Source organism: Harmonia axyridis, chromosome 2 (assembly GCF_914767665.1).
Source record: "Harmonia axyridis chromosome 2, icHarAxyr1.1, whole genome shotgun sequence".
In the NCBI taxonomy this organism is placed as follows: Eukaryota; Metazoa; Arthropoda; class Insecta; order Coleoptera; family Coccinellidae; genus Harmonia; species Harmonia axyridis.
In genome coordinates, this window is record NC_059502.1 from 5,981,084 (window position 1) to 5,997,124 (window position 16,041).

Consider the following 16,041-nt stretch of genomic DNA (forward strand, 5'->3'; position numbering starts at 1 on the left):
CTTTATGCAGAAACTCGCGAATTTAATGAAATATCGTATCACTGATATTTTTTCACATTCATTTTTTAATGGCTAAAGCTCTTGGAGATACCAATTTGGCCCCAATAGAGGTCTGAAAATTGGTCTTTCCTTTTTTCCAATAGGAAAAAGGGCTTCTATGAGGGGGGCATTATGAATTAGATGATTGTAACACTTTATATATTCATAGAAATATACGAAATTAATTTTTCTCCAACCTGATATAATTGTTCCATAGAGAATAGTCATAGACTTATAGCAAGAGTTCGATTAAGTCTTCTATAACGTCATAGAACAACGACAAGAACGAGCTATTAACTCCAATTGGTGGAAAAATAACCAACAATAAATTTAGAGACTTGGAAGCAAAAATAAAATACAAATTGCGAGGACTATTCGTGTATTTCCAAAAACAATGGAGCAAAATCTTCCTTATTCACCTTTTCATTATTTGTTTCTTTAAGCTGGTGCATCTTCTACAGGCGGTGGTGCTCCTCCACCTCCACCTCCACCTCCTCCAATATCAGGTACCACGTCTTTGATGAGGAATGACCACCAAAGGATGAACATAAATGGAGGTTGCTTGTAGTTGTCCAAATCAGTTATGGTGTCCCAAATGCCCATTTTGTTGTTTTTTCACTGAAATTTTGAAAGGAAAAATGGATGATGATGAAGTGTTGATATTAAAACATGTTGAGTGAATTTAGACTGATTTTAATGACAATTAAAAGTGAATGTCACTCTAAATATCATAGAGTAGTTCAAAAGCTTTGCAATTATGGAAATTTAGTAATATATATGTAAAATATTGAATGATGGTGAAAGACTTCAATGGAATTATGTACTTCTTCTTGAGATGTGAAGGAACAATTTCAATTTTTTGAAAAATTTAAAGTTAATCGTGTGACCAGAACAAGAGACCATTCGAGCAGAAAAATATATTTCTGTGACAACTGATCAGACCTAGTTAAAAAATTAGCTAATACATATAAAATAACAATTTCAAATTTTGATAAAAATTTGTGTTGATCTTCTTATCAGAACCCTGGAAAATTCAAGCAGAATATCGAAAAAATTACCCAATATTTTTGGGTAAACAGATATACGATTGAGTTAAATTTTATTTTGTATCGGTAAGTAATCACTCTAATGTTTATGACCAATTTCTTTTTTTCACTTTTTTTTCGTGCAAATCAGCTTCAATTGAATATCAATTATTCCTAAAAAGCAAAAATTTCGAGTATGGATTACCTACCAATATCCATTTAGATACCTGTAACCAAATACGTTAGGGTTGTTAAAAATGTGAATGTTTAGCGAGATAAACTTAAACGATAAAAAGTGCGTTTTTTCAAATGGAATGACCTGTATATTATGGGATGTATTTGAAATTTCCTTTCAAACGATATAACATATTCCTATACCTAATTTGTGACGTTTTCGAATTGAAAGTTTTCATATCAATTGTCATATTATTAAGTTACAATTTGTATTTGGTAGATATCCATGAAAAGTCATAGAACATGTAAATTATGATATTCTGACAACAGACATCGATTGTAAATTAATCTTGAATTTATTGATGGAGATTTGATTGAAAGACGATTCAAATGGAAGGTAATAATTATAAAAATGAAGTTTTGAGAAAATTGTTAATTTTTCAGAGCTAATGCTATCAAATTTTAGTGAGAACATGCAGAATATTTAATGAGATGCAGCCTGAATTAGAACCAACGAACAAGAGAAAATTTGTACAATTTCTGAATAATTTCATCATTTATGAATCCAAACGCAAAGCTGGATGAACATTGCCGAAGCTCAAAAAAAGGTAAGATTTGATTATTATTAATTTAATATTAATATTAATTTAATTTTCATGCGCAGTAGCGCAGAAGAAGCATAGGCTGAACTTCTATTCGAAACTTATTGCTATGATTTTGTAGCATTGAAAGTAGAAAATGAATAATTATATTAAAATTTCATGTGAATATTATTTATTGCCATCCATTTGAACGTTTTTCCACGATATATTCGTTATAGAAGGTTTTGTGAACTTCAGTGGCTCAATAATGCTTTCCACAAACTTCACTTCTTCCTTCAAGCAATTGGAAAAGCTTTTTTTTGAATAACAACATTTATCCCCGTTGTATCTCATTGTTTTCAGAGAGAGGATGATTCGATGTTTAATATCCTCTGCTCGACTGTCAAGTTTTCCAAACAAAATTACTCTCCTTTAGCCTTCTCCTAGACTTTCTACACAACGACGTTATAATGAATATGGAAGTTTCATGTTATTTACCGACTGTCTGGACAGAAGAAGAAGAAATTCTCCCAGCTTCGAACAAAGGAAGGAATGAATTATTCCTGATTTTAGCTGGCATTGCTCCCAAGTTTTTCCAGTTTCGTTACAATGACAGTTTGCACTTTTTCTTAATTTCATTCGGTACATTTGAAACAACCAATTTTTGTTAGGTTCTTTGTCTGGTCGGTTATTATTGCAGTGACGTATTATTCTTGTGAATTCTTTCTTGGAATAATTTTTTATTCTGTTTCGATCTTTTTCCGAACATCGTAAGAAAAATAATTTCACATGATTATCCTATCCTTAAAAATTAAGTTTCGTTTCACGTGATATGATTGTTGCTTCTTGAGTAGAGATAAAAACTTATCATATAATATAATTTTATCTACTCCTATTGAATTATATATTCATTATTCAACTGCTTTTGAGCAATTAATAGTATCTATTAACAAACATCGTGAGTTATAATAACTCACTACTATAACTCACTATAATAAATCGGAAAATATGGATCTGTGCTTCTATACTTCTCTGCTGCTATTCGATTGGCCGAAAGGGAACATTCCATTATTGTTATTGAGGGGAGGAAGGTCCGAGGCAATGTCACTTTAATAATTTTGACGTTTTCAAATTAAGTTGATATCTAATTATTGTGAATGTTTTGCTGAAAACGATTAATTCAGATAGTGAAGATGAAATATTATTTTGGCATACATTTCCAAAAGACAAACAGCTAATGTTACCATACAGAATTACTTGCCCGAAAAAAATATAAAGGAGTTTGTAGCAGTAAGATCATTAAGTCGTCGTTCACAAGGAATGTTTTTTGGTATATTTTAATGCATTTTTATAGGCAACTATTAAGGGTTTTCAATATAGTTCTATGTCTGTACTCTGCACTGGATTCGACCTAGCCGAAGCTAGTTCGATTGTGATTGGTGACACTAAGTTTCCATCTCTCTGTATTTTTTTCTTAGTATTTATTGATATAGTCGTAGATAAAGTATAGTATTCAACTTGCGGTAATGGTCATAACTCACTTGATGAATTACAGCACTCGCCTGCGGCTCGTGCTGCAATCTTCATCTGCGTGAGTTATGACCTACATTACCGCTCGTTGAATAATATACTATTAAACATTTTGATCTCTAATAATAGGTCTAGAACAGTTACTAAAGCCATTCACAATATCAAGGTTCCGTAGTGTAGTGGTTATCACGTCTGCTTCACACGCAGAAGGTCCCCGGTTCGATCCCGGGCGGAACCAGCTTTTTTTAGTTACGTTCATTATCTTTTCGCAGAATAATAAATTGATGATCGAATCGAAAACTATGAACAAGAATGGGTTGTTTTCAAAATTTGTCTTTAGATGTTATCATTTTTTAGTTGAAACTTGTTTTTTTTTTGTTACATAATCAGAAGTTGTGTATCCGTGCCTTTATCCAAGCGCTCCAGTGGCGCAATTGGTTAGCGCACGGTACTTATAAGTCAGTAAGCGTGAGCGATGCCGGGGTTGTGAGTTCGAGCCTCACCTGGAGCATATTTTTTTCAAGATGAAAAACACTATAAATTTTAGCCTATGGTTTATTATTTTCTCTTTCAACGTGAAATATCTTGACTCGTGAGGAAATAATATGGAAATATCGATGAAAAATAATTTTAATTACTATGCAGTGGCGGGATTCGTACCAAAGGTTTTCTGTTCTGTGATTCAAATAATAATTCAATAATCTATATATCTGAAACTAGTGGAGCTACGACTTTTCAGTTTTTCAAACATCAACTGGCAAGGTTATGCCATCCGTATTTTGGGTTGTGCATGGAAAAGGGTGTTTTTTAGAGCTATAGAACTTTAAATTGCAATAAAACAACGATGGATTATTACATTGACATGAATTTTATTTATCCGCAAGATAATCTTGTGGCATTACATTTTAAATATGATTTCTGGATTATGACCGCCACGGCTGGCTCAGATGTAGTCCAATCTGGACGTCCAATTTTCGATGACTTTTTCCAACATTTGTGGCCGTATATCGGCAATAACACGGCGAATGTTGTCCTTCAATAAATCGATTGTGGCACGAGCTGTGTGACATGTTGCGCCGTCTTGTTGGAACCACAGCTCCTGGACATCATGGTTGTTCAATTCAGGAATGAAAAAGTTAGTAATCATGGCTCTATACCGATCACCATTGATTGTAACGTTCTGGTCATCATCGTTTTTGAAGAAGTACGGACTAATGATTCCACCAGCCCATAAAGCGCACCAAACAGTCAGTTTTTTTGGATGTAAAGGTGTTTCGACATACACTTGAGGATTAGCTTCACTCCAAATGCGGCAGTTTTTTTGTTGACGTAGCCATTCAACCAGAAGTGCGCTTCATCGGTGAACAAAATTCGCTTATGAAAATCGGGAACAACGGCAATCTCATTTTGGGCCCATTCGACGAATCTACGCCTTACTTGATGATCGTTTGGCTTCAATTCTTGCACGAGTTGGATTTTGTAAGCACGCAAACCAAGATCCTTCCGCAAAATCTTCCATAAAGTGGATGGACACAGATCCAATTCCTGTGCTCGATGGCGGATAGACTCATTCGGGTCTTCCTCAATGCTACGCTCTACAGCAGCAATAGCTTCTTCTGTACGCACCGTACGGCGTATCTGGGGATGCGAGTTATCAATAAGAGTAAACGTGGTGCGAACACGTTCCATGGTTAATCGAATTAATTGCTCTGATGGACGATTTTGTCGACGATAAAATGGACGTAGTGCGCGATACGTATTCTGCACAGAACCATTATTTTCGAAATAAAATTGCACTATTTGCAAGCGTTGTTCAGGCGTGGGTCTATTCATGATGAATTGAACATCTTGAACAGTAATGCCAACTTAAAGTTATATACCTCGAAAAAAAAAACCCTTTATATGTATACAGCTCTGCCTGAAGGTTTCCTTTGGTAGTTGCCAAAATCAAGTATTGGCAGTATCTCTATACTTATAGATAATGTAATATAAAAGTTGAAGACAAATAAAAATCATATTTTCAATAGGTTAGCGCCCCATCGACCTCCTCTCCGGCGCCGACCCTGCCTTAGACATCACCGCGTACATTTCCGTCATCCCCGCGACTGAAGAAGACCGAAGACGGACAATCGCGATACACTCATTATTGATATTCGCAACGCGCAGGTCCGTTACGTAGCGCGACGTCCGAAACGCGCAACCCCAAGCGTTCACCACGACGTCGGAAACTAACCCCACCGCGCTCAGTTGACGTCGCGACGCCCTTGTAAACGCTACCGTGTGTCAGAGTCTAGCGAGAGAAAACGTGGCCGAGAGAGAAACGTCATGTTCTACTGACTTCAATCCCGACAGTTACGACGATCGTCGGCGGCTTGTAAAGTAAGTCAAAGTGTGACACTGCGAGCGGGCCCTTTGATGTTTTTTTTTTCTTATCGTTCTCGGCGATCAGGGGTGGTGGGGTTGGTGGTTGATTTGGGAGAGTGTGAGGCTAGGGTTGTAGGTATGGATGTTGGAATTGGGGTTATGGTGCGTGGTATCGGTTGACGTGGTTGTTTAGACGATAAGGATCTGTTGTTGTTTTGATTGCTGTTTCTATTGTTCGTTGTGTTTCCTTTTTTTTTGTTGGTATTGCGTGTTGTTGATGATAAGGTAAAGATAGGGATGCTTTTGTTCTGGTTGTAGACGGTGAGAGTGATTGGTTAGGTTGCGGGCCGGCTGGCTTTGTTTACGACTTTTGGAGGTTGACAGAGTTTTGATGGTAAACAAGCGTATAAGTAGGGTTTACAGGCTCTTGTTTTACGCCTCCCGCAAAATTCAATCATTTATTTTTCGAAGCAGTGGGAAGTTAATTCAGAATTAACGAAAAATTGGAGTGTGTATGTTTGTATGTGTGTTAACGCTTTCTTGTGAACGCGCTGTAGTTCGTAATTTCAAAGATACAAGTTCAAATCCGGCGAAAATTATGCCGACTTTTTTGGTTTTTTCGTTGTGAACAAACTGCTGTTTACAATTTTCTAGCAATCAATGTGAAACTTGCAGGGTAGGTCATCCTTAAGGGTCTCATGGAGTCATTTGATTTTGGTTGGAATTGTAAGGGTGGTTTTCATGTTATTCGAGTTTTCCGAAATTTCGTATGCCGTTTTCGGATATTTTGTTATGGGAACTTTGTCAATCGATTTTGGATTGGAAAAAAGAATAGTCCACAACATAGAGTAATAAACATAGATAGAGGGAATTTACGCAATTTTTACATGTCTCCAACATGGTTATAGGTTACGTTGTCGGATTGTGATATATTTTCAAATTAACTATTTCATTATGAATGCATATTGTATTGAATGAAATATATTCATTCATTTAATTTGCACAATTTGAGGAGTAAACATTGTTTCCATAATCAATGTTTAGTATTAACCGATATTTATAATTTCTACCGCTTGATTTTTACCGATGTTTAGCTAAACGGGAGATATATTCGGCAAAATGTTGCAAAATTTCGAGTGTAATCATAGAGAAAAAATTAATATTTTCTCAGTCCGGACCTACGTTATCGACAAGTGACTGAAAGTGAAGATTCAACTTGATCCGTACGTACCTACATTAATACTATTACACAATCAGAGCTTCTAGTTTAAACTAGTTTACTAAGAGCTCCAGTGGCGCAATTGGTTAGCGCACGGTACTTATATGTCAGTAAGCGTGAGCGATGCCGGGGTTGTGAGTTCGAGCCTCACCTGGAGCACAATTTTTTAACGATGATAATCATTTGTGAATTAATTTAAATATCTTGTTTCCACGCTGACGAAATATTAAATTATTAATTAAAATTCCATTTGGATTTAATGAGATTTAATTAATTATAAATATTAATAAATATATAGAGCTTATCGTACCATAATTTTTAATCCATATAATATAAACTTTTTACACTGTAGAAACTTATCATTAAATTTCGATCAAAATGAGGGAGTTTACGCAATTTTTACATGTCCCCAACATGGTAAGATTACGTTGTCGGATTGTGATATATTTTCAAATCCACAATTTTACTATATCGTTATGAATGTATATTATATGGAATGAAATATATTTATTTGGGTGATTCTCAATTGAATATTCAAATTTGAATAATTGGAATCCGATATTTGTCCTAATTGTCGAGTTTATAGTATGCAGAATATTCATTATTTTCTGTATCTACCTGCTGAAATCCAAGGTTCGGCAACTATTGCTCTCCTAATGTCATCGGTTGTTTCACGTCGTTTGGCAAGCTTGAAGTTTGTTTTCTGAATTTCTGATATATTTAGGTATTTATCTTAATATTTTTTGTGTTAATATGACAGATTGATTCACTATGGGACATAAGAAGTGCGTTCTTTGTGGAGAAACTCGCGAATTGAGTGAAATATCGTATCCCTGATATGTTTTCATTTTCGCGCGCTTCACGTCAAATTTGATAGTTCATTTTGGGGACAAAATTTTCTTACTGAAAATAACATATGCTCTCTATATCTATGTTTATTACTCTGAGGGCCAGTTCCACCGTTCAAAAAGTACACATTGTTTCCATAATCAATGTTTAGTATTAACCGATGTTTATAAGTTTATAATTTCTACCACTTTTAACCGATGTTCAGCTAAAGAAGAGATATGTTCGACAACATTGCAAAATTTCGACTGTAATCATAGGGAAAAAAAATTATATTTCCTCAGTCCAGACCTTCGTTATCGACAAGTGACTAAAAGTGAATATTCGGCTTGATCCGTACGTACCTACTTTAATAATATTACACAATCAGAACTTCTAGTTCTATCTAGTCCACTAAGCGCTCCAGTGGCGCAATTGGTTAGCGCACGGTACTTATAAGTCAGTAAGCGTGAGCGATGCCGGGGTTGTGAGTTCGAGCCTCACCTGGAGCATAATTTTTTAACGATAATATTGATTTGTGAATATCTGGTTTCCACGCAAACGAAATATAAAACGATTAACTGAAATTTCACCTGGGGACAAAATTTGCTTAATGAAAATGACATATGCTCCCACATTTGAAACTCTTTTGAAATGGGCTTAGGGTAGAACATTATATATTTACCAAAAAGGGGAAATATAAATGACGTCACTGATGACGTTTTGTTCCGTGAATGTGTGTTTTGGCGGTCTCTTTGAATTTCAATTTTTTGCTTGCTAATTTTTGATGAATTTTCATGCGAATGGAAACTATCCACTGATTACGTGCTCAAATAACATAACTAAAAAATTTATTCATTCGTTTATCTATCCAATTTTTAGTTATTATCCATATTAAGCCCAATTGAAATATCCAACCCAAAAACTTCCAAATCCCCACGTACAAGCAGGATAAAAACGCCTAGAAAACTTTTTCTCCTAAAGCACCAACTACATCCGAACAAAACCTCAGGCAGTCATTGTTCGCGTGAACGGGGATTAATCCAAAAAACCCATAAATCCTCAATTAATTCTCGTAGGAACATGTGTTCACATAAACAGCTATTATTTATTCGGCGGATAAGTTGTATTAGCGCTGTCGCATTTTATGTTTTTCCATAAATAAAACGCGGCCGGGAAAAGCCCCGAAAGTGGAAACTCATTTTTGCAACGACGGCTTAGGCACCTCCACAGAAGCGCGCAAAGCGACCTGCACTGTTCGTTCACACGGATATTAAAAACTCAATTTCCTGGAGTTCTCGCATGTGGAATTTGGAATCAGTGCGATCGACATCAGTCGCCAGAATCGAAATCAAAGGACCGATTGGGAGATTTTTCCGGTCGAGTTATCCTGTACGCGATTTGGTTTTCGTTGATTACTTCCAATAGAATCGATATTGTGTTTCCAGCGATGAAGGATTCTAACCTACTTGGGAATTGACCATTGTATACAGTATTTGCTAAGATACGTCATCAAGAAAGTAGCGATTAAAAAATTAAAGTTCAAACAGGCCGCCAAAACGCAAATGCATCCAACATGACGTCATCAGTGACGTCAGTGGCAAAGATACGTCTCGATAGAGTAGATGTCTAATGCTGTTTGTCCATATTTTTGAATTATTTCTTCACGAGTCCACATATTTTGTGATGTCAGAGGTATCAATAAATCATAGAGTAAAATTAGCAGTGTTTTTCATCGTGGAAAAAATTGTGCTCCAGGTGAGGCTCGAACTCACAACCCCGGCATCGCTCACGCTTACTGACTTATAAGTACCGTGCGCTAACCAATTGCGCCACTGGAGCGCTTGGTTAAAGCTACGGATACACAACTTCTGATTATGTAAGAAAAAAGTTTCAACTAAAAAATGACAACATTTAAAAATAATTTTTGAAAACAATTTATTCTTGTTCATTGTTCCCGATTTGGTCATCAATTTATTATTTTGCGAAAAGATAATGAACGTACCTATAAAAAAAAGCTGGTTCCGCCCGGGATCGAACCGGGGACCTTCTGCGTGTGAAGCAGACGTGATAACCACTACACTACGGAACCTGAATAGAAATGGTTAATAATAATGAGGTACGGATTCATCGAAAATGGTTATTAATTTTTTTCATTTGAGAGCCTTCAAAATTTCAATTAATAATAGGTTTATTCGTTCAAAAATATATACGCTAAATTGAAATCGAAAAAATTATTAATGAAAAATATATTGGAATTAAATTATCTTTCGATTAAACAACAACTTTCACCAAATATTTGTTGTTCTCTTAGTACGTTTTGTTCTCATTTATTTAGCGATTCTTTTTCCGTTTTTTCTATCAATTAACATCATTTTGATCGAAATTTAATGATGAGTTTCTATTAATCAAATTCAAATGAAATTTGAATTAATCGTTTTATATTTCGTTTGCGTGGAAACCAGATATTCACAAATCAATATTATCGTTAAAAAATTATGCTCCAGGTGAGGCTCGAACTCACAACCCCGGCATAGCTCACGCTTACTGACATATAAGTACCGTGCGCTAACCAATTGCGCCACTGGAGCGCTTAGTGGAATAGATTGAACTAGAAGTTCTGATTGTGTAATAGTATTAAAGTAGGTACCGACGGATCAAGCCGAATATTCACTTTTAGTCCTTTTCGATAACGCAGGTCCGGACTGAGAAAATATTATTTTTTCCCTATGATTACAGTCGAAATTTTGCAATGTTGTCAAACATATCTCTTGTTCAGCTGAACATCGGTTAAAAGCTGTAGAAATTATAAACTTATAAACATCGGTTGATACTAAACATTGATTATGGAAACATTGTTTACTTTTTGAACGGTGGAACTGGCCCTCAGAGTAATAAACATAGATATAGAGAGCATATGTTATTTTCAGTAAGAAAATTTTGTCCCCAACATGAACTATCAAATTTGATAAGAAGTGCGCGGAAATGAAAACATATCGGTAATACGATATTTCATTCAATTCGAGAATTTTTCTAAAAAGATCGCACTTCGTATGTCCCATAGTGAATCAACGTTTCATATTAACTCAAAATATATTGAAATGAATACCTCAATATATCAGAAATTCAGAAAACAAACTTCAAGCGCGCCAAACGACGTGAAACAACCGATGACACTAGGAGAGCAAAGTTGCCAAACTTGGATTTCAGCAGATAGATACAGAAAATTATAAATATTCTGCTTAATATACATTCGACAATTGGGAAAATAACGGATTCCAAATATTCAAATTTGATATTTAATCGGGAATCACTGAAATAAATATATTTCATTTTCAATAGAATATACATTCATAATGATAAAGTAAAATTTTGGATTTGAAAATATATCACAATTCGACAACGTAACCTGACGATATACGTCCTATTAGTGATGATGTCACACACCGCCATTTTTGGTTCTCCTGTTACTGTTCGGAATCCAAACAAACAAATTGTCATTCAAATTAGTACGTTGTCGTTGAAGAAATTGGCTTATTTTGATAAATAAGATTATTTAAGGAACGATTTTACTATTAATTGATAGACAGAAGGAACGAGATTAATGCCAGTAAGTTCGAACTTGAAGTTCAACTAATAAACACGGCTTTCAACAAAATCTGGGGAATGATACAGGATTCAAACTTACTGGTATTAACCTCGTTCCTTCTGTCTATCAACTAATACTGAAATCGTTCCTCAAATACTCTTATTCATGAAAATAAGCCAATTCCTCCAACGACACCGTACTAATTTGAATGACAATTTATTTGTTTGGATTCCGAACACTGACAGGAGAACCAAAAATGGCGGTGTGTGACGTCACACTGATAGAGCGTTTTGGGGACATGTAAACTTTGCGTATACTTCCTCTATCTATGTTTATTACTCTATGGACTGGCCCTAAGCTAAGGACTGCATTCTGCCCCTCTCACCCTGTATCAGCATCTTTCCCAAGCCATCCAATTCTTCTTTTTTTCCCAGCAGTACAATTTTAATTGGTTTTACCAACCACGCTTCATTTGATATCAGAGAGCAGCCGTTTTCGAGCCACCAGATAAATCTACGGGTCTGGCAAATAAAACGCCAGCGCCAAAACTAAAACCAGGATATTCATATATTCGAACGAGAGAAGACCAAGCCTCGGTCGATGCAACACTTTTTTCGTATTGGACTCTTTGAACTTTTTTAATTAAATTTGCTGTCTCGTTCCAGCGCGAGGGGCGACATTTCGGATTGGTCACCACGTCACGCGGGTGTGACACACAAAGATGGTTTTTACCAAAATTGAATTTTTCAACGGATTAAATGGGACAAGTGGGGTAGATTCGGGTAGCTAGAATAATAATTGGTTTAAGTCTCGTCTTATTTTTTTCATTAGGGATTCGTGTCAGATCCGTTGAGGAAATTTTACATTTTAAGAGGGAACACCACCACGTGGCTGCTCAGTTTGGAAAGAAATTGGAGATATTTCTTCTTTCAAATCACTGATTTTTATGGGGTTTTCACATAATTTCTTCAAATAATACTCTATATTGTAGTATTTCAATATTTTTTTCGGATGAAAAAAATTTAATTTCGGTAACTTTTCGATTTTCGTGAAAAAATTGATAATATGGAATCTCTATACAGCACTGATGTTTTTCAAGATTATTCGTAAAAAAAATCCTACAAAATCATTACGAAACAGAAAAAGTCATAAAGTAGATACTTCCTTTCGACGAAAGTTGGAATTATTGTAATATTCCTAACGTCCATTGATCATTCAAACGTTCTGGTAACACCACTCTTAATTTTTATTCCTGTTCCTCTCGGAAAATATTTACAGATCACGATAATGTCACGTGGTGGAGTTCCCTCTTGAGAATTGTTTTGACAGGACAATTGAAAAGTCCCCGATCTACCATAGTAAAACACATTGTTTTTTGGAAAAATTCGATTTTATTATTCAACATAGTTGCTTTCGAGGGCGGTACAGCGATTATAGCGATCTTCCAACTTTTCGATACCATTTTTGTATTACGATTTGTCTTTCGCTTCAAAATAGGCCTCAGTTTCGGCGATTACTTCTTCATTGGCGCTAAATTTCTTTCCAGCGAGCATTCTTTTGAAGTCTGAGAACAGGAAAGAGTCGCTGGGGGCCAGATCTGGCGAATACGGTGGATGCAGAAGCAATTCGAAGCCCAATTCATGCAATTTCGCCATTGTTTTCATTGATTTTTGACACAGCGCATTGTCTTGATGAAACAGCACCTTTTTTTTCTTCAAATGGGGCCGTTTTTTAACGATTTCATTCTTTAATCGATCCAATAACGCTATATTATAATCGCAGTTAATGGTCTGGCCCTTTTGGAGGCAATCAATGAATATTTCACCTTGCGCATCCCAGAATACTGTTGCCATAACCTTGCGAGTTGACTTTTGTATTTTTCCTTGCTTTGGCTTTGGTTTATCGTGTGCAGTCCACTCAGCTGACTGTCGATTGGACTTCGAAGGTGGAGCCATGTTTCATCCATTATCACATATCGATGCAACAATTCAGGTTTATTGCACTCAAATCAAACAGCTTCAAACACTGCTCAGAAACATTAACCCGTTGTTGCTATCTTCAACTTCACATTCAAAATTAATATGTGAACTTTTTCGATTTTTTCGTCGGTTACAGCCTCTTTTGGGCGTCCACTGCGTTCGCCGTCTTCGGTGCTCATTTCACCACGTTTAAACTTAGCATACCAATCAATGATGGTTGATTTTCCTGGTGCAGACCCAGGAAACTCTTCTTCAACCCAAGATTTTGCTTCAACTGTATATTTTCCCTTCAAAGAGCAATATTTTATCAGCACACGAAATACTTTTTTTTCTTCTTTTTTCAAATAACTGAAGTAGCTGGACTCACAACGCAATATCTCACAAACTAATGGTCGGACTGCTGTCAAATTGTTGACACTATCGTTTGAAGGTTGGTACCAACTAAAAATCATATAGATTTAATACTAGCACCGCCATCTATGCATCAGACCGGGGACTTTTCAATTAACCTGAAGAACACCATACACGACCACTCCTAACCGAATACAAGAAAAAAACGCGATCTCGCATATATTCCATTACTCAAGTACTTAATATAAAAAAACTCTAATTTTAATTAATATTCACACAAAATTAAACAGCGCTGACTCGTTCTGTTTTCACCCTCAGAACAAGAGGGAGGGTTCCGTACGTACAAGGACCCATTCGAAAAAATTAAAATTAAACCCGCGCACAACCCTGACGTCCATGAATCATACGTCAACCGCCCAGAGGGAATCTTTCCGCCGTTTGCAAATATACTTTTTTTTGCATCAGCGCAAGTTCTGTCCGTTCGATCAGATATGGCGGCGAAATAAACGCCGGCTTTTGGACAGGATTACGCGCCTATGGCGTCGAGATAAAAATGTTATTCGAAGAGCCTCCGCGAGCACGTACTCGAGAACTCGACGATTATCACTCGCAGAAACTGGGATTAGTTCAGAAACACATAAATCCGGATAGGAGGATGAAAAGTGGAAGAGAGTGTGTTTGCATTTACAGCGTGGGCCATTTATCATCGAGATGTTGGGGCTAAAGGCCGCATATTCAGCGTCGCGTAACGTTATTTTGATCAGACAACGGAAAAGATAAATAAACTGAGTTTTGGTACCAAAAACGGGCATGTGTTCGGTTTTACACGATGGTTTTTGAGCGAACTGAGTTGGGATTTGGATAAACGCGCTGAATTCAACTGATGTTGTGTTTTACACTACCACAAGTCACGTGGTTCATGTGGAACTTGAGTTTATAAATCATTTCCATACTATTTCTTTTCTCGTTAGTATAGTAAATATATCCAAAGTCACTTGAACTAGTTCATAAAAACGTTTGGCCATACATGTCCCTTTGAAGTGAATACCGCGATCCGCTAAATATTGGGGTTTATTTGAAAGTATTGTTAGGCAATAAATTCACTTGCCCCAAAGAAATTTCTGGAAACTTGGACAATCCTTGTATAATCGAAATAGTCAGCTTCCTCCAAGTGACTTTGGATATACCATACCAAACAATGATCTAACAATATTAGGTGAGTTAAAAAGAAATCCATTATTATATGAGACCGATCGGGTTGCACTAGACGGCGTTAGAAAGATGAGATTTTGTACTACAAAAACTTTTCTGACAGTTTTGTGACAGTTTTGTGATTAGTTGACCCAGTTAAGTGTAAGCGTGCGTCGAAGATTGACACAAGCAAAGAGAAAATACACTATATTTTACAGTTTTTCTTCGATCAAGGCGAAAATGCAAGCTAGGCGGCTGAAAATGTGAAAAGTGTTTATGGTCTTCATACTGTAACAGCAAATCACGCGCAATTTTTTTTTGGTTTCGTCGATTTCATTCTGCTAATTTCGATGTCAAAGATGCACCATGCACTAGAAGGCCAATTGTCTAAAAAGTCGATAAAATCATTGTCGAGTCTGACTTTCATGTAAGGACTGATTCGATTGCCAAAGAGCTAAAAATTGCACAAAAAACTGTTTGGAATCATTTGAATTAGGTTGGTTTCAAGAAGAAGTTCGAAGTATGGATACCACACAAGTTAACGAAAAACCTACTCATGGACCGCATTTCTATCTGTAAAGCATTTGGTGACTGATGATGATAAATAGATTACTTACGACAACGTCAAGCGAAAACGGCCGTGGTAGAAACGCGGTGAGCCGGCGGAAACGGTGACCAAGGAAGGATTGAAGACCAGGTTTCGCTGTTTTTGGCATGATTGGCAGGAAATTATCTACTATGAGTTGCTCCCCTACGGCAACTGTTAACTCAGAACTGTACTGTCAACAATTGGACCGTCTGATGAAGTAATCGATAGTGACTCGCCAGAAGGTTCGGGAGCTTGGTTGGGAGTTTTTTATGCGTCCACCTTACAGTCCAGACCTACACCAATTGATAACGATCTGTTCCTGTCCATGGTAAAACATTTTGCTGGTGAAAAATTCGTTTCAACAGAGGCTTGTGAAAATCGACTGTCTCAACTTTTTGCTAATTGGGACGAGAGCTTCTAATGATATTACCTTCAAAATGGCAACAAATAATTGAGCAAAACGGCGCATATTTGACCTAAAAAGGATCATTCTTAGTATGGTAATTAAAGCCTTATTTTCATAAAAAAATAATTAATTTATTTTTACTACACTCAATACATAGATGCTCCCTTGAGCTTGTGTTT

At 36.3% G+C, this 16,041-nt stretch overlaps 1 protein-coding gene and 7 non-coding genes across 9 annotated transcripts in view; 5 read left to right on the top strand and 3 right to left on the bottom strand.

Moving 5' to 3' along the window:
- The first annotated feature begins 1,597 nt into the window (after positions 1–1,597).
- The window catches only part of LOC123673153 (follistatin-related protein 5-like), a 182,866-nt gene continuing 168,422 nt past the window's right edge, over positions 1,598–16,041 (top strand). Inside the window, exons 1-2 of one of the 2 annotated variants that reach the window (XM_045607601.1) lie at positions 1,598–1,635; positions 1,705–1,846. In XM_045607601.1, the coding sequence (XP_045463557.1) occupies positions 1,820–1,846 (27 nt within the window). In that variant the 5' untranslated portion in view covers positions 1,598–1,635; positions 1,705–1,819. Of the gene's footprint in view, positions 1,636–1,704; positions 1,847–5,588; positions 5,729–16,041 lie in introns of those variants that run through there. The other variant, XM_045607602.1, reaches the window with a different exon arrangement.
- Trnav-cac lies at positions 3,515–3,587 on the top strand. The gene has a single exon. It is a non-coding gene; the product is annotated as a tRNA-Val (tRNA).
- Positions 3,769–3,860, top strand: Trnai-uau. The gene is given in 2 exon segments: positions 3,769–3,806; positions 3,825–3,860. It is a non-coding gene; the product is annotated as a tRNA-Ile (tRNA).
- Trnai-uau lies at positions 7,000–7,091 on the top strand. The gene is given in 2 exon segments: positions 7,000–7,037; positions 7,056–7,091. It is a non-coding gene; the product is annotated as a tRNA-Ile (tRNA).
- Trnai-uau lies at positions 8,178–8,269 on the top strand. The gene is given in 2 exon segments: positions 8,178–8,215; positions 8,234–8,269. It is a non-coding gene; the product is annotated as a tRNA-Ile (tRNA).
- Positions 9,508–9,599, bottom strand: Trnai-uau. The gene is given in 2 exon segments: positions 9,508–9,543; positions 9,562–9,599. It is a non-coding gene; the product is annotated as a tRNA-Ile (tRNA).
- Trnav-cac lies at positions 9,777–9,849 on the bottom strand. Its single transcript has one exon. It is a non-coding gene; the product is annotated as a tRNA-Val (tRNA).
- Positions 10,257–10,348, bottom strand: Trnai-uau. Its single transcript is given in 2 exon segments — positions 10,257–10,292; positions 10,311–10,348. It is a non-coding gene; the product is annotated as a tRNA-Ile (tRNA).